The sequence below is a fragment of the Delphinapterus leucas genome, chromosome 13 (assembly GCF_059928025.1).
Source record: "Delphinapterus leucas isolate spDelLeu-1000000601 "Yukka" chromosome 13, BTC_Dleu_Yukka2, whole genome shotgun sequence".
Lineage (NCBI taxonomy): Eukaryota > Metazoa > Chordata > Mammalia > Artiodactyla > Monodontidae > Delphinapterus > Delphinapterus leucas.
This window is the reverse complement of record NC_143141.1, coordinates 9,319,309-9,339,201: the sequence shown is the minus strand read 5'-3', so window position 1 is coordinate 9,339,201 and position 19,893 is coordinate 9,319,309. Positions and strand designations below refer to the sequence as shown.

Sequence of the window (19,893 nt, the reverse complement as noted above, 5' to 3'; positions counted from 1 at the left end):
TCTATTATGGTTCCTGCCACCATGGAGCTTGAGGTATGGGGCGGGGTAGGGGTAGGGGGAGTCAGTTATTTTAAAACTAAATAAATATGTGTTTATACATTGAATAAAAGGACTTTGGAAAAATTGGAAAGATGTTATGAAAGAGAATAAATAGGTGATATGCTTAAATATGTCATGAGGGAAGCCCTGTCTGAAGAGATAACATTTATACTGAAACCTAAAGGGTAAAGAAGAGCTGTGTTTGGAGGTGGGATTTTGTGGTGGTGGAGAAAACAGCACATGCAAAGGTCCTAGTACAGGAAAGAGGCTGGATGCTCAAGAAACAGATGGCAGGTCTATGTGGCTGGAGTTTAGAGAGAAGTGGGAAAGAAGCAGAAATGAGGTTGGAGGTGAGGCAGCGCCCTGTTATGTTGTGCCCTGGTAAGAAGCCATGCTAAGAAGCCTGGATTGTGTTGTACTCTAAATGCAGTACAAGGGGACTGAAGTTGTAGGGGAGAAACAGAGACACAGACATGGTCTAGACGATTTAAGCGTTAAAGACATTATTTTGGCTGTAGTGTAGGATATGGATTAGAAGATCAGCAATCACACTGCTAGGTTTATACCCCAAAGAACTGAATGCAGAGAGCAGGGACTCAACAGTTATTTAGATATCCGTGTTCACAGCAGCATTATTCACAATTGCAAAGCATGGAAGCTATGCAAGCGCCTACTGATGAATAAATGAAGAAACAAAACGTGATACATACAAAAAAGTATTATTCAGCCTTGAAAAGGAAGGAAATGCTGACATATGCTACAACATGGATGAACCTTGAAAACTAAGTCTACACTTAGACTAAATGAAACAAGCCAGTCACAAAAGGACAAAAACTATATGATTCCATTTACATGAGGTACTTAGAGTCGACAAATTCACAGAGACAGAGAGTAGAATGCTGGTTGCCAGGGGCTGCAGTAGGGGGAATGGGGAATTGTTGTTTAATGGGCACACAGTTTCGGTTTGGGATGAAAATAAAAGGTCTGGAGCTAGATGGTGGTGATGCAGAAGCAAATGCGAATGTACTTAATGCCACTGAAATGCACACTTAAAAATGGTTAAAACTGTAATTTTATGTTATGTGTATTTTACTACAATAGAAAAAAAAGCTACAGCAATCAAGACAGTGTGGCACCAGTATAAAGACAGACAACACAGATCAACAGAACTGGAGAAAACTCAGAAACGAACTCACGTTTATAGTCAACTTGATTTTCAACAAAGGCATCAATGTAATTCAGTAGAGAAACATGTATCTTTTCAACAAATGGTGCTGGAACAACTGAACAAAGCTTGGGGTAAAATGAACCCTTACCCTTGTATCACACCAGGCACTCAAATTAATTTTAGATAAATCATAGTTCTAAGCATAAAAACTAAAATTATAAAGTTTCAACAAAAAAAACCCAGATATTTGCAACATTCAAACAGACAAAGATTTCGTGAACAGGACAAAAAAAACCCTAGTCATAAAAGAAGAAACTGATGGATTGGACTTCATCAAACTTTTAAAAATACGCTCACCAAAAGACATTGCTATGAAAATGAAAAGGCAAACCACATATTGAGAGAAAATATTTGCAAATCACCTATTTGATGAAGGACTTGTATCTTGAACACATGAAGAACTTATGAATCTGAATAATAAGAAAACCACCCAATTTTTTAAAATGAGCAATTCTACAAATGTCAGTTAAGAACATGAGAAGATGCTCAGCACCAGTTATCAAGGGAAAGCAAATTTAAACTTCAACAATACACTACAACCTACAATAATGTCCAAAATGGAAAAGGCTGACCATACTAAGGGTTGGCAAGGATGTGCAGTAACTGGAACTTTCATACACTGCTGGTGGGAATGTAAAACAGAATCACCATTTTAGAAGAAGCTTGGCAATTTCTTACAAGTTAAACTTAAAACACCCACCATATGACCACTCTGAGATATCTGCCCAAGGGAAACAAAAGCATAAGTCCATACAAAGACTTATACATGAATGTTTATGGCAGCTTTATTTGTTACTGGAACCACTGAAACTTCCATCAACAGATGAAGTGACACATGAATTGTGGTATGGGATAGAACAGTAGAATAATACTCAGCAATAAAAAGAGAGTAAACTCAACGACTAGGAACCTTTCTTTTTCTCTATTAAATATTTCTTTATTATTTTAGAAAAAATATTTTTAAAAGAACAGAAAATAACATTTGAATGGGGAAAAAGAAATAAACTACTGATACATGCAACAACATTGATAACTCTTAAAATAATCACGCTGAGTCAAATTCCCAAAAAGTACATTCTATACGATTTCATTTATATAAAATGATTTCAAGTATAAACTGATGGTGTCAGAAAGCAAATCAGCGTTGCCTAGAGATGGAGAGGAGGGTAGAGGGATTACCCAGGGTCACAAGTAAACTTCTGGGGGCCACGGATACATATATCTATTATCTTGATTGCAGTAATGCTTTCACAGGTGTATAATATGTCGAACTTTTCAAATCATACACTTTAAACATGCACAGTTTACTGTGTGTCACTTTTACTTCAATAAAAAGTACAACCTAAGAATTCTAGGACATGCCAAACTGTGGTCCCCATCTGGAGCTGACAGAAAGGAGACTCAGGAAGTGTAGCACCCATGCATGTATACTTTCTGGAGGGGAAAAAAATATCTTCATGAAGACAATCTGGCCAAGATGATTACTCATGAAGAATTGCAAATGAGGAAGCTGTCTTGTGAAAGATAAGCAGATACAGTAAAGGAACTGTGGAAATAAGGTTAGAAAAGCAGAAAGTAAATGTTGTTTTTGAAGTATAAGCCACAAAATAGAAAAGTCATTTAACTATAATAAGAATAAAAATCTCAGCACAACCCTAAATATTGAGAGAAAAGGAAAGATCATAATACACACTACTTTGTTTCTGAAGTAATTTGAGAAATGAAAGTTTAAACATATCTTAAATACGTATCTGAAACTTAAGCCCCGAAATTGAGAGAAAACAAAAAGGAAGGCATAAAAATTAGATGGAGTAGATTAAACACATATATAGCATGATTATCTCATTTAGAGATAAACCCGTCTATTAAGAAAGACAAAAGGATCATGTTGAAAAAACAAAGCCCAACTATAGACTGTAAATACCTAACACAAAAGGATTCAAAAATGTTGAAAGCCGAAGAATGAGCAAAAATTAACAAGGTAAACGCCCCCTCCCACCCCATCCCCCAGAAAAGAAGAGAAAAATCAAGCAAAAGAAGGGTTACATTAGTAACAATGAAAAGATCTGCTATTTACGTAAGTATTTTATAACTGAACAGCAAAAAGAAAGAAAAAGAAAGAAACTGGGGAAAAGAATACTGTGATTGAAATATAAGCAAAGAACAGGAGGCAAATCACTTAAAGAAAAATAAATGGCCAGTAATCATATGAAAAAAGATGGTCAGCTCACCAAACTATGAAGTAATCCCTAGAAGAGACTGAGATTTCCTATTTCACCATCTGATTAGTGGAAACCTTTGAGCTTTATGCTCAGAGATAAGGGTCTGTCAGGAGTACTCAGGGCCCTAGAAAATGCCTGTGCCATGTACTTCTGTATCTTCTATCAAATATAAGATATACCTACAATATTGCAAAGTAAACTTCACTGAATCGCAGATACTTAAAGTTGGTAACGCTTGACATATTGCAAATGATCTTTTCACTGTGCATCTACAAAGATAAGCACAATTCCCACCCACAATTCAGACTCCATTCTTCTGTTGCATTTAAGGGCTCCAGTCTCAGCCTAGCTCACTGCTAGGCTCCACATTCCAGACCAGTCTGAGCACAGTCTCTCTCAGAGAGCACCCCAAAGGGATATAAAGGAGGAAAATGAACTATTCTTCCACTCAAATGGAAAAGACTCTGCAAAAATAAGTATGTGGTATATTCCCAAACAGTATTAAATTCTCTTATCATAAAAATAATATATAAGTTTATCCCTATAACCTAGTGGTTCCAATTGGGGGCAATTTTGTCCTCCGGGGCATTTGGCAATGTCTAGAGACACTTTTGATGGTTGCAACTGAAAGGGCTACAGGCATCTATCTAGAGGGTAGAGGCCAGGGATGCTGCTAAACACCGTACAACACTTAAAACAGTCTTCTTTCCTCATCTCCCAGCAAGGAATTAATTACCTGGTCCAAAATATAAATATTGCCAAGACTGAAAACCCTACTGTAACCTGAATTTTATAAAGACATATCAATAATTTAATCTTCATTTGTAATAACATCTCCTTACATTATAATTCAAAGTTCATTAACTGCCACAACTGTCTCTATCTCTAGTGGTCCTTGCAATTCTCAATACACTGGAGACACTCAAATTATATTTACCAGTCCGGGGTCAAACAGTATATGTCAGAATTCAAATCTTGTGCTCTTATGTGTAATTATTACACACTTATTATGACATATCCTTTTTTCTTTTTTTTTTTTTGGCTTTGTGGCTTGCGGGATCTTAGTTCCCCAACCAGGGATTGAACCCATGCCCTCAGGAGTGAAAGTGTGGAGCCCTAACCACTGAACCGCCAGGGAATTCCTGACATACCCTTGATAAGACTGTATATGCCTAAAACTGACTTCTTTTAGCTTACACAAGCTGAAGTTGGCCACTCATTTCCTTTTATGTATATTTTACATTATTTTCTTAGTGGTTACCCTGGAGATTATAATTTATATCTTAAATCTACAACAAACTTGTTTGAATTCCTACCAGCTCAGCTTCAATAGTATACTTAATTCCGTCATTTTGCTATTTGTTTTCTATATGCCTTATACTGTTTTATTCCCTCATTTCCTGTAGTCCTGTCATCTTTTGGTTTAGTTGATTTTTTGGTAGTGAAATGTTTAAATTCATTTTGTGTATTTCCTATATTATTTTCTTTGTGGTTACCATGGGGATTAATCTAACATCCTAAAGTTATAACACCCTAATTTGAATTTTTATCAGATTTAACTCAATCACACTCAATGTGTACTTCTTTACAGCTCCATCCCTACTTCTTTTGGTTGTTAACGTCACAGAATTTCTTCTTTTTGTATCCAAAAACAAACTAAGAATTATTTTAAGTACATTAATCTTTAAATTATATAGAAAACAAAATGTGGAGTTACAAACCAAAGTGACAATAATCCTTGCTTTTAGACTATTTTTTTTAAATGTATTAGTCTCAAATCTTGTAGAAAACAAAAAGTGGAGTTTCAAACCATTGTTACAATAATACCGACTTTTAAATTGCCCATGTATTTACTTTTACTGTGATCTTTATTTCTTCATATGGCTTTACCTTGTTGTCTAGTGTTCTCTCATTTTTACCTGCAGGACTCCCTTCAGCATTTCTTGCAAGGCAGGTCTAATGGTACTGAGCTTCCTCAGCTTTTGTTTATCTGGGAATGTCTTAATTTCTCCCTCACTTTTGAAGAACAGTTTTGCCAGTTATAGGATTCTTGGTTGATAGTTTTTTCCTTCTAATACTTTGAATATATGGGTCCACTGCCTTCTGGTCTCCAAAGTTTGTGATGAGAAATCTCTTAATAACTTATCGAGGATCCTTTTTATGTGATGAGTCCTGTTGCTCTTGTTGCTTTCAAGATTTTCTTTGCCTTTTTAAGGTCTGATTTAACATGTCCCAGTATGAGTCTCTGAGTTCATCTTACTTGGAGTTCATTGAGCTTCTTGGATGCTTATATTCATGTCTTTCATTAATTTGTGACATTTTCAGGCATTACTTCTTCAAGTATTCTGTCTCTTTCTCTTTTTACCTTTCAGGACTCCCACAATGCATATGTTGGTTCACTTGATGGTCTTAGGCTCTACTGACTTTTCTTTAATCTTTCTGTTCCTCAGCATCGAGAATTTTTCACTTCAGTTACTGTATTTTCAGCTCTTTCTTTTTTCCCCAGCTTCACTGAGGTATAGTTGGAAAATAAAAACTGTTTATATTTAAGGTGTACAATGTGATGTTTTGATATACATATACATTGTGAAATGATCACCTCATATACTCTTCTTTTTGGTGAGAGCAATTAACTACTATCTCAGCAAATTTCAAGTATATAATACAGTATTATACCTACAGTCATGCTGTACACTAAATCTCTAGAAGTTATTCATCTTGCAAAACTGAAATATTGTACAAAAACTGAAATGAAAAATTCATTAGAACGATTCAAAGACAGATTTGAGCAGGCAAAAGAAAGAATCATCAAACTTGAAGACAAGACAGTGGAAATTCTCGAGTCTGAGGAACAAAAAGATGAAAGATTAAAGAAAAGTCAGTACTCCTCTTATCAGCAAAATCTGACTGCTCTCGTTTGTGCCCTTCTAGGGGTACTTCTGCTTCTTTGATGGATTCTGAATTTCTCTTCAAAGTATTTTGGTACCAATATTTACTTTTATGTCAGTGTTTCTGTACAAGAATGAGAGCTAGGGCTGCCTACTCTGCCATCTTGATGATGTCACCCTCTTTTCGTTTTCTTTTTAGGTTTTCTATCTTTTTATTGATATTTCCATTTTATTCATACATTGTTTTCTTGATTTTCTTCACATCTTCCTTTAGTTCTTTGAGCATCCTTAAGATGACTGTTTTAAAGTAGATCTACTTCAAATTTGTATAGTAGATCTGCCATCAGGTCTTTTTCAGAGAGAGTTTCTGTTGATTAATTTTTTCATTTGAATGAGCCATACTTTGTTTCTTTTTGTACACTGTGATTTTTTGTTTAAAACTGGATATTTGAATTTAATAATCGAGTAACTCTGGGTGTCAGATTCTCCTCCTCTTCCAGAGTTTGCTATCTGTTTGCTTCTGTTTATTGTTTTTGGTTTTATGATGTAGGTTATGTCTGTGCCAAAGATAAGCCTGAGGTGTACACTTAAGGTCTTCTCAGGTGTTTTATGAACCTGGGCCTTTCCCTGAACATTCAACGTGATTTTCTAATTTCCCCCATATATGCAGTGGCTTTTGAAGGTTGTCAGCCCTTTAAATCTTCTGGTTCACTTCAGGGTGAGGAACTTTTAACAATGGGGGAGTTGCAACAATAATGGCCGCCTGCCTCTCTGTCTAAACCTCTGCGATCAAAAGCAGCAATCAGGGCATGGATCCCCAATATCTGGAGGACAGAATCCTTTTTTGCCCACAGGCTTCTGCAAGCTGTGTGCAAGCTGCTTGATGAACATGCACAGCTGCTTGCCGCAGGGCCAGGGGGTGAGGGTGGGTAACTGCTTCTAGGCTAAGAGCTGAAATGGACCATATTTTACTTTAATTTACCTCAAGCCTTCCGCTTGAAGCTATAAGCCTTCAAAAGACTCCAGAGTCCCAAAATAGTTATATTATTTTTGTTATTGGTGTGAAGTCAAAGTTTTATTTCTCCCACATAGATATTCACTTGTCCTAGCACCCTTTATTGACTGTTCCCCAGTATTTTCTTTCCCCAATATTCTTCAGCGACACTTTATTCATAAATCAAGTATCCATATATGTGTGAGCCTGGCTAGACTCTGTTGCCTTTTCTGATCTATAGAAGTGGTATAATTCATACGGCTCAACATAAACATAGAAATGCAGTTGTTTCTTATATATCAACTGTTATCCTGCAAACTTGCTAAATTGCTTATTGAATCTAGTAACTTATCTGTAGATGCTTTGGATGACCTCCATAAACTATCATAATCTGAGGTGCATAACATTTTTTTCTTCCTTTTCAATCCTTTTAGTTTTTAATTATTTTTCTTGTCTTTATTTATTTTTAAAATTTATTTATTTTTACAAGTTATTTATTTATTTATTTATGGCTGCGTTGGGTCTTCGTTGCTGTGTGCGGGCTCCCTCCAGCTGCGGTGAGCGGGGGCCACTCTTTGTTGCGATGCACGGGCTTCTCATTGCGGTGGCTTCTCTTGTTACAGAGCACAGGCTCTAGGTGCGCGAGTTTCAGTAGCTGTTCTTGCCTTCCTTTATTGGCTACAACTAGCATGATGTTGAATATAAGTGGTATTTAGTGGGCATCTTTGATCCATTCTTCATCTCAGAGATAAAACTTTCAGCATTTCACTGTTAAGTATGTTGTTTACCATAGTTTTTTCCGCATCCCTCCTCCTTAACAGATATCCTTTATTATATGTGTCAGCTGGGGTTCTCAGCAAGATGCTGAGGCAGAATCCTCAGTGTCTGCTCACCTTAAGAACTGACTCAGCTTCCTATGTTCTATATACCAAATCTTAGTAGCCTTGCCAAGCAGGAATTACAATGGTCAAAACACCAACTAAAGAAAACATGGGCTAAGAGGATTGCTACAATTTCTAATCATATCCTAACATTACTAGTGATAACGCATGGAACGCACTGGCAAGAAATGCACATGCATCATACTGTGGAAAGAGTTCTGGAACCAGGAAGCTGGGTACTTACTGGATGCTGGATTCTCACTCTAGCAACTGAATATTCTATGAGCCTCATTATCCTTTTCTTTAAAAATAAAATAGGAAATCAAGTCCAAACTTTCTAGCAAATTTTTAATGTTTTGACAATTTTTACTGACTTATCATCAATTAATTTTTAGGACTTAAAAAATCACCATGAGCCAAGCCACATGACTGTAACATAAATTCCACAATCTGGGAACGAATGCTCTCAAGCAAAATTCTAATTTTAAATAATGTAAAACAAGGCTGTTGCTTTGACTCTCTCCCTGCTTTAGCTTTAATTTAATTTGGAGAAACCCAATATATATTCTGCCACAGAAATGCTACATGAACATACTTCTCTTCTAATCACAAGAAACCAGGAGCTGTTTAAGAAATAGCTGAACTTATTGGCAAATTATCGCCAGAAAGAATGACATTATGTCAAAATCAAAACAGTTGTTCCTAGGCGACATTCTTCAACATTAAAATGAATGATTTTTATAAATGTCTATTCAGAGGGGTCTTATGTTCTGTTACTTGCAGATATATAATCCACTATATATAGCATCTCAACATTAGGCATTCTGCAGGAGGCTTAGTGAGGTTTCACTGTGGCTGAGGTAACCAGTGGTAATACCTGCCCTTAACACTCCAGTCTAAAATTACCTTAGCTATAGAACTCTGAGGCCTCCCCCAAGCACTGGTCCAAGCATTTCAGCAGATCCAAAGAGGATGAGCAAATGACATCCCAGCTGACGAGCTCTTCCACACCCAAGTCCTTTTAGACGTGAATTGACAGCCTCCCCCAGCAAAAACACATGTCAAGCTTCAGAGTTTTCAAAATGGATTATCAACTTGCAACCTAGATGTCTAGTTCCTGAAGGATATAATAAATCCTTTTTCAATCAGTACAGGATAACTACACTCAGAGAATTTTTTAGAAATTCAGTCCTGAGTTGCCTGCTCTCTAGATCCTGCAAATCACCAAAAGGGAAATGTTTAAAACAGTGATTTCTATAGGTTCTCCAAGTTCTCATCTTGCAACAGATTAAAGAACTAGAGCAAGAGACTAAGATCATTTTCTAGCAAGGTGGCTTTACAAAACTAGAGATCATTATATATCTTCAGTTGTTATTCACTTTTAAAATATAAAAGGCCATACGAAGACTTTCTGCAAGCACCATGCAGCCACTGCCTGCTGTGTTTCTCAACATCTCTTATATAAAAGTAGAATAATAAGTTTATTTAAAAATTTAGAAACAGGGAAAAAGTTTTCATCCGAAACATTTATTTGCTTCATTGTCAGAGAAAAAGAACCTTACAACCCATCACTTGTTTCCTTGCTTACTTTGTTTGGCTTAGTGTCTGAAATCTAAATTTATGCTAAAACACAAATCTTATTCCAAGTCCCTAGCAGAATTATTTCTCTATTGCCTTGATCTAACTTTAATTTTCGCTTTCCTGCCTTTATTATAAGCTACAGGAGAACTATTTAAGTCATGTATTTAGTTAAGTAAACAAATACATCATAGGCAGCACTGTGTAACAAAGAGACTAACAATCACACCGGGAGTGAGAAGACCAGAATTCTAATACCCATGCCATCACTGCAAAGTCATGGGATCGTGGGCAACTTTCTTAATCTAAACCTTGGTTTCCCCTGAATATAACATGAATAAAAAAATTATCAGCCATGCTACCAAATAACATGGTATTTAAAAACACTTGTTATTATTACAAAGGTGGCGAGTACTGTAAGACAAGCATAGAATATGAAAAAAGTTTGGAAGGAGAAAATCAGCCACAAAAATCAGGGTTGGTTAAGATGGCTTGTGCTGTCTCTTTCAGCTCTGAAATTCTAGAACTGCTTTTTAGCTAAGAAGAGACTAAAACAGGCTTCACGGTGATACGTGAGCTATGTCTGAAAGGCAGAACAGGACTTCTATCAGATTACACTTTCTAATTTTATGTGTAATATATATAAAGACAAGGCTTAGAATGGCTAGTGGAAGGATGATATAGATGTACGTCTGCAGAACTTATATCCTCTGGAGAAGTTCTCTTCCAGATAAATATTTTGCGGTCCAACATCCGAATTCAGCGTTTCACTCACTGGCTCCATACTAACAGAGCTTACCACCAATTCCACTGCTCCTGATCTAACTCTCCCCACCTAACCTCTCAACATCCCCCAGAAATATTTTATTTAAAAGGTAATCCATACAGCTATGGAGGTTTTTATTATTACCAATGACTCTACTGCCCTGTCTGCATATGAAGCTCATAAAATATATTTCATATGAACCAGTTACGTTTTAAAAGAAAAATAATAATCAGATGTTATTCAAGGCTTGACACTGAGATAATTCTTCAAGCTTAAAATAAAATTACCTGTAGAAGTCCTCCATCATCAAAACGCAGTACTTCTATCATGCTCTCCGACTGAATAAATGCTGTGAAGGAAGCAAAACATATTATCACTTAACGGGAACATAAATTTCATTCAAATAAAATCTTTTAAAGTTAATTACTACAACTTAATATTTTGAAAATATACTGCTTGATGGTGATGGTTGAAGAGAAAAATCTGACTAGTTCTTCAGGATTTTAGTAACTATGAAACCAAAACAATACAACCCAATTAGCAAGTATTTTTAACAACCTACAGGCTATGTAAGCCACTCACAAAATATTTACTCCTGCTATACTGCCAGAAAGCACGAAACAGTAAAATTCAACTAGATCCAGCTGATTATTTTCACTGAGAGATTAACTGAAAATAACATAAACACATAGGAAACATCACTAGAGGATTTTATTTCCCCCCAAAATGGTAAGCTGAAGTTCTATATCATTTGCTCATTTGTAGTGATGACAGGACCTGGGATCAATGGTCAAAACTGACTTGGTGGGGGAGTGGGCAAGGAGAATGGCAAAAGGAGATTATTCCATTCCAAGAAACTGAGTACAATGCAAAGACAGGGTATTTAAAAAGCTAACGTACGTTTACCATACAATCCAGCAATTGTGCTCCTAAATATTTACCCAACTGATTTGGAAATTTATGTCCACACAAAAATCTGCAAGCATTTCCTTATAGCAGCTTTTTTTTCATAATCATCAAAAACTGGACACAATCAAGATGTCCTTCAATAGCTGAATAAAGAGACAAATGTAGATTAACCATACAGTGGAATATTAGTGATAAAAAGTAAAAGAAAGGGCTACATGCTCTATGATTTCAAGTATATGCCATTCTGGAAAAGGCAATACTGTAGAGATGGTAAAAAGATCAGTGGTTGCTAGGGGTTTGGAGAAAGAAAGGAAGGGTGGGATAAGCAAAGCATAGGGAATTTTTCAAAGCAGTGAAACTCTTCTGTATGATACTGTAATGGTAGATGCAATTAACACTATGCATTTGTCAAAAACAGAACTTCACAGCACAAAGCGTGAACCTACTGTATGCAATTAAAAAAAATCATTTAGGAGATCAGGAATCCCAAGATAGACTACAGAATATGACAAAACAATTTAAATACATAGCAAAGGTATGAAACCATCTATCTCCCTGAAGTAGGGTGGAGTGGGGAAAGGTGCTGACCTAAGTAATTTGGAAATGAGTGGAATCTGTAAGACTAAAGGCAACAGAAACTGTACATAAGCACTATCTCTAGTTAATAAAGTTATTTTCCACAGGGGTTTGGGTTAACCATCCTGACGCTGCTATACATGTAGACTGGAATTGAACAATTAAATACATGGATGGTGGATGGTGAGAGATTTCTCACTGTCGGAATAAGAGTTTACACAAAAGCAAGGGAAGGAGGCTAGAACGATCTATGTGGTAATGGATTAGAGTTGGCAACATCAGTACAAATTCATGTTGAGCTTAATGCAGATACAGATGGTTGCATACAGAAATATTTTCAGATGTGCATATACACAGGTTAGTATACACACATGTATTACAACCCAGTAGCAAAAAGCACATCTAGCACCTAGATCTTGGGTTCTACTACCATTCCCCAATAAAAGGAACTGGGGCTTCTTGGAGAAATGGCTGAATCTAGGACTGGGGCAGGAAATACACAAGATGAAATGGGAGCAACTTGTGCCAGAAAGTGCTTAAAAAAAAGCCTTACATTGATGGGAATATGTCAAACAGATGTAAGAGTTAACAGTAAGTGTTCCCAAATGGCCAAAGCTGGAACAACTTGAGCAATAAAATAAGTCAAGCAGTACTGGATTAAAACCCAAAGTATAAAATAAATATCTGTGAGTCCATACTGGTATAAAGAAATGAATGAATAAATAAACAATGGGGGAGAAGAGACAAAACTTTCAGGCAGAAGCATTCTAAACAATTTATACAGAAACTCTTCTACTTAGAAGGTGGAACATTATAACTCCCCATTCCTTAAGCATGGGATGCATATAGTGACTCCTAAAGAAAACAGTATGGAAAAGAGGAAAAAAGGAGTAACTTTACAATGGAGAAAGCTGACAAACGTTACCTCAGTCAGATGATCAAGGTCGATATCCACAGGGAAAAGTCATGTGGACAGTACCCTTGATATGTCATAACAAAAATGGCATTTTATCTCTGTGGTCTTCCTCCCCAAATCACATAACTCCAGACTCATCATGAGAAAAACATCAGACAAATCCCAGCTGAGGGACGTTATACAAGACACCCGACCAGTACACTCCTGAAAACTGTCAAGGTCATCAAGAACCAGAAAAGTTTGAGAAACTGTCACAGACCAGAGGCGCCTAAGGAGACATGACTACTAAACGTAATATGCTATTTTGGATGGGATTCTAAAAAAGAAAAAGGAAATCAGGTAAAAACTAAGGAAACCTGAATAAAATATGAACTGTACTTAATAATAATATACTAATACTGGTTCATTAATTGCAAAAAAAAGTACCATATTAAGTGAGATGTTAATAATTGCGCAAACTGGGAGGGGGGTATAATGGCAACTCTGTACTATATTTAGAATTTTTATATAAACCTGAAACTGTTCTAAAATGAAAAGCTTATTTTTTAAAACTCATGAAACAATGGTGCTTCACTTGGCTTAAAATGACCCTCACTGGCTCCTTCTTGTTGGTCTTTGGGTAGAGTCCATGAAGAAGCCTACTGTCTAAGCCCACGTACCTGGCTTTTGCAGTATGACCAAAGCTGAAAGTCACGCAGCAGATGAGATGCCAGCGAATTAGATCACTTCACCTACTAGGATGGTGTCTTTCCTGCCTGCTGAGCATCGATTTCCTCTTATTCTCTTAATCACACCCTGACTTTATTTTGGGAAAGCCCTGCCCTCCATTTCTTGTGTTTCTCTTCAACCACAGCTCCAACTTGCTCTACCCTGCTCATTCCCCACCAGTTCTTCGTATATACAGAACATTCAGTAACACTGAGTGCGTGAATGAAATACCACTTTTCTGCTCAGGTATAAGTACTGGTATTTGCACACACTGATACAAACAAACTCTTTCTGGTTACCTCTAGTCTTAGCTTGTAGCTGCATTTCAAAAGTGAGATCAGAGCTAATGGCTCCAACGGAATTACTGACATAGAGTACATGTGGAGTACACAAAAATGTCTCCAAATAAAGTGATAAACCATTAAGAAAAAAGGACTGTGAATGTAAAAGGCTCTGCCCAGCTCACCCATCCCACTTCTCATCCCCTCCCCCACCCTTTTAACATAAAGTGAAATTTTAGATGATCCAGAAAACCTTTTTGTTATACTCCTGTTGAATACAGATTTACTGATGCAAGAACACAATGAACAAGAATTAACTGAATAGCCAGATGCTCACAATGTACAAAAAGTCTAGCTCCCAGTTAGACGCTTTCCATCTAGTTAGCAGAGAAAACAGACCAAAAAAAGTAACAGAAATGTGCTATATGTGGTGCCTGCTAATAGAGTTATGATATAATGACCATCACATAAGTTCCCATCATCAAGCTAGATCAGACCTTTATCTAACTGATGAGAACTTTACTAAAGAAAGAAAAGCAGTAATATAATTTGGGTGTATTGTGTTTTTAATTAGGAGCTTTTAAAAAAAACAAAAACATGAATTACCTTAGTTGAAAAAAATTAAGAGCGGCAGCTATTTTATAAAGTTCTGAAAGGGAAACATTGTGTTACACATCAACAGCTTTCCTTAAAATATGTAGAAATGAATAGGATTCAACTCTGGCATAAAACAAATTAGGGTATTTTGCTCTAAATGATCAATCATAGTAACTTCAAATTATATGCCTAGAAAAACAGAATATGTACTTAATCATTTAATGTGTTAACAGTTATTAAGCTATACATTACAAACAGTAACCAAAGCAAGTCAAGTTCACACATCTCCATATCTCTAGATTTGAAACCACAACTGACAGCTACTTCCTCTTCCAAGAGTTTTTGTCCCTTATTTTACACTCTAAAGGAATCCCAAACTGTCTCAATGTTCCCCAGTTAAAGCAGCAATCTGATGTATTAGAAATAAGAACACCATCTAATAATGACCAATTACTGTGTTATTAAACTTCAAACTAATCCTATGACTAGACTTTATGGATTCCGTTTGAAGATAAGCAGGCACAGGGAGGTTAGGCTCGAAGTCACTCAGCAAGAAAGTGGCTAGAGAGGGGCCATAAATTTCAGCAATGGGACCCCAGAACCTATGCTTCTAAACCCATCACTATTTACTTTCAAAGTAACGTGACACTAATGCTCACAACCCACAGTACCTTCAAGCAACCTAATTTTAAAAATCAGCCATGTATTTCCAATAACAAGGGAGGAAAGGAGGACATATAAACACAAGAGGTTTTAGTTCTGGCTTTTATGATTCTGTTGCCATTTACTCTGTGAAGCTGGGCTCGGTAAGACCTACTTTAAGCGCCTCATATTCACCCACATCACCATGATGTCTGAGAGTAACAAAGACATTTATTTTCAGCGGAAAAATCTCAGTGTGTCTGTTATTTATCACTTACTTTCAAAACAGAAGATCAGAAATTGAGTTTACTTCCCTATCTCACTTAAATGACATTTAAGTATCATTTAAAAGAATGACATTTATAAGACAAAAATATCTTCACTTTAAGGGCAAATCTTTCTCTACTATAATTAGGGTTTTTTTTTTTCTTTTAGGCAGAGATTCTTTTTTCTGAACACTGCAAATGATGACTAGATACAATGCTTGTTTTCAGACATCTTTTATAATAATTCATGAAAACAATGAATGTTGTAAATAGCTAGTAAGAATACATGTCATTTGGGCGTGTGTATGGGGGCGCGGGAGTGTGTACCAGGCATCAGGATCCTAGGCTGTCACCATCAAGTCTTTACTTTCTGGCCTTCACAGTCTCCTCACATGAGGGGAGGAGGCTGGACTAGTGAAATCCATGATTTTTTTTAAATCCAAGAGAGGAAGAAAGGGGCACACAAGCAGGACTTGAAAGGACTCCCAAATCCTGTGTCAAAGAGCCACGCTGCCTGGAACGCTCTTCTCATGGTTGTTGCCCTTCAAGTCTCAGCCTCAACAGTACCCTCAGAGGGGACCCCCAGTGACTGCTCCAAGCCACTCCCTGTCCCCTCTAACCATGCCCTATTTTAACTCTTATCACAACCTGTAAATAGTTTCTGGTTTGCCTGTCATCTAGCACAGAGTCTGGAAAATGGAAGAAAAGAAATATTCGTTAAAATAATGGCATTACTGGGCTTCCCTGGTGGCGCAGTGGTTGAGAGTCCACCTGCCAATGCAGGGGACACGGGTTTGTGCCCCGGTCCGGGAAGATCCCACATGCCGCGGAGCGGCTGCGCCTGTGAGCCATGGCCGCTGAGCCTGCGCGTCCGGAGCCTGTGCTCCGCAGTGGGAGAGGCCACAGCAGTGAGAGGCCCGCGTACCGAAAAAAAAAAAAAAAAAAAAAAAAAGGCATTACTATCTCAGAATTAATTATTGTTAATGATATTAATGTCTCTTTTATAGTTACACTTGTTCAGGATCTTATTTCAACAAAAGGCTCAGTAACAAATATTTTTAAACATTCTGGACTAGGTTTGTATGGGTCCCTTCTATCCATAAAGATACTTTATGACTGGACCCTTGTTTCTTTCCTTATTAATTTTCTTATCTGAAAGAAGTAATATACACCTACTTTGTTATCGTCTTCCCACATTAAAAGTGCAAAGGAGTTCATAAGTCAAATTCCAATTTTATCAACACCACTCAGTATTACCAACTTCCTAAAGAAAGGCTGTGTCCATGTTGTTTACTAAAACTCAAAATATAGTTTTACGCGACTCAGATGTGTTGGACATACACCACACATCTAAAATGGTGAGTCACAAATGTTTTTCAAAATTAATATTATAGCTTATGATAAAATACCATAATTTTTATTTTATCCTAAAGTGCTTAATTTATATAAAAAGATCAGCAAACTTGTTACAAAATGAATGGCTGAGAACCACCAATTACTCTAAACAAGCAAGAGAAAATCACTAATACACTGAAGCTCACCCTACTGTGCTCCCTCATCCCTAGCACAAGCCAAGGTCCGTGGGAGCACCAGAGGCACCACACAAAACTAGCAGACCAAGGACTTCCCTGAAGGTCCAGTGGTTAAGTATCTGCGCTTCCACTGCAGGGGGTGCGGGTTCAGTCCCTGGTCAGGGAACTAAGATCCCGCATGCCACGCAATGTGGCCAAAACAAACAAACAAAACAAGCAGACCAAAACACCACCACCAGGGCTCTGAAAATTAGGCTGGTTACTGGAACCGTAGCCCACAAAAGGATCTGTATGATAAACTCTCTATCAACAGATAAATGGAGCCATAAAATGTGGTGTATAAATACAGCAGAATATTATTCAGCCATAAAAAGGAATGAAGTTCTGACACATGCTACAACACGCACGGACCTTAAAAACATTATGTTGAGTGAAATAAGTCAGACATCAAAGGGCTAATATTGTGATTCCACTTACATGAAACGTCTAGAACAGGCAAATTCAGTGAGTCAGAAAGTAGGTTAGAGGTTACAAGGCACTAGAGCGAGGGGGAGTCGGACTTACTGCTTAATGATTACTGAGACTCTGGGGTGAAGAAAAAGTTTTGGAAATAGATGATGATGGTGGCACATCACTGTGAATGTAATTAATGCTACTCAATTGTACACTTTAAAACAGTTATAATGGTCAATTTTATGTTACATATATATACTACTAAATTTTTTTTCTAAAAAAAAAAATCACACAGACTATTTAAAAAACTACAGAATATATCTCATTAACTTAGACCCAAAAAAATTTTAATATATTGAATCCAGCAATGTATAAAAAATTACACACCATGACCAAGTGGGATTTATTCAAGTTGTGCAAGACTGGTTCAAAATTTAAATATCAATCAATATAATTCACCACTGTCAACAGGCTGAAGAAGAGAAATTACTTGGTCATATAAACTGAATCAGAAAAAGTATTTAACAAAAGCCAACACCCAGTCATGATAACAACTCTCACAAAATAGGAGAAAAGAAAAGGAAACTAAACCCAAAACAAGTAGAAAAACAGAAATAATATGTTAGAGTGGACACCAATAAAATTGAGAACAATAACAAAAAACAGAGAAATCAGTGAAACAAAAACTTGGTTCTTTGAAAAGATTAACAAAAATGACAAATCTTTAGTTAGGCTGACCAAGAAAAAACCCATAAATGAAACAGGGAACATTACTACTGACTTAGAAATAAAAAGGACCTACCAAGCTTATAGAAATAAAGGGATTATAAGAGAATAACTAGGAACAATTGTACACCAACAAATTGGATGAATGGACAAATACCTAGAAAAATACAAATAACTGAAATTAACTCAAGAATAAATCTGAATGGACCTATAACAAGAGATTGAAATAGTAATCAAAAATCTTCCTACAAAGAAAAGCCTAGGGACACATGGTTTCACTGGTGAATTCTACCAAATGTTTAAAGAAGAATCAACACCAATGCTTCACAAACTTTTCCAAAATAAAACAGAGGAGAAAACACTTCCCAACCTATTCTATGAAGGCTTATTCTATGATACCAGGATCAGATAAAGTTATCACAAGAAAGGAACCTACAGCTCAATATCCTTTATGCATATGGATATCAAATCCTCAACAAAATAAAAAATACACATCCAGCAACATAAAAAGAGGCTTATACACCGTGATCAAGTGTAAGACCAATATACTTTTTACACTACAAAGTTTCAATGAAACAAATGAAAGATCTAAAGAAATGGAAAGACATAGGTTGGAATACTTAACAATGTAAAGATTGTAATACTCCCCCAATTGATCTTAGATTCAATGCAATCATTATCAAAATCCCACCTTGTTTTTTTTCCAAATTGATCTTAAAACACTTAAGAAAATGTGAGAAACCCATAATAGCCAAAACAATCTTGAAAAAGAAGAACACAGTAGGGGACTCACACTTCCTGATCTCAAAATTTATTACAAAGCTACACTAATCAAGACAGCATGGTAAGAGGAATAAAGATAAATGTGTAGATCAATAGGACAGAACTGAGAATCCAGAAAGAAACCCTCACATTTATGATCAATTCTTTTATGGAAGAAAGAAGAAAGGATAGTCTTTTCAACAAGTGGTGTTGGGCAACTGGATATATGCATGCAAAAGAATGAAGCTGGACCCTAACTCACACTGTATGTAAAAATTAACTCAAAAATGGAGAAAAGACCTTGATGTAAAAGCTAAAGCTATAAAACTCTTAGAAGATAACATGGGTAAATCTTTACAACCTTGGATTAGGCAATGTTTTTAAGCTAGGAGAGCTAAGCAAGCAAAGAAAAACACATAAATTGGACTTCATCAGAATTAAAATTCCTGTGCTTCAAAGGGCACTATCAAGAAAGTGAAAAGATGACCCAGAGAATAGAAGATTCTTGCAAATTATTTATCTGTTAAGGGTTAGGTACATAGAATATATAGAACTCACCCCCCCAAAAGACAAATATTCCAATTTAAAAAATGGACAAGGGATCTGAATAAACATTTCTCTAAAAGAAGAGAATACAAATAACCAATAAACACATGAAAGGATGCTCAAAATTAATCCTCAGGGAAATACAAATTGAAACCAAAACAAGATACCACTCCACACATACTAGGATGGCAATAATCAAAATGACAGATAATAATGAGTACTGGGGAGTAGCCATGGGGCTTCCCTGGTGGCGCAGTGGTTGGGAGTCCGCCTGCCGATGCAGGGGACACGGGTTCGTGCCCCGGTCCGGGAGGATCCCACGTGCCGTGGAGCGGCTGGGCCCGTGAGCCATGGCCGCTGAGCCTGCGCGTCCGGAGACTGTG

At 36.7% G+C, this 19,893-nt stretch overlaps 1 protein-coding gene across 10 annotated transcripts in view; it reads right to left on the bottom strand.

Moving 5' to 3' along the window:
* The window catches only part of TMEM131 (transmembrane protein 131), a 221,942-nt gene that overhangs the window by 129,434 nt on the left and 72,615 nt on the right, over positions 1–19,893 (bottom strand). For 9 of the 10 annotated variants that reach the window (XM_089922708.1, XM_089922710.1, XM_022599216.3 and 6 more), the window contains exon 2: positions 10,884–10,945. In XM_089922708.1, the coding sequence (XP_089778834.1) occupies positions 10,884–10,925 (42 nt within the window). In that variant the 5' untranslated portion in view covers positions 10,926–10,945. Of the gene's footprint in view, positions 1–1,194; positions 1,333–10,883; positions 10,946–19,893 lie in introns of all 10 variants that reach the window. The other variant, XM_089922712.1, reaches the window with a different exon arrangement.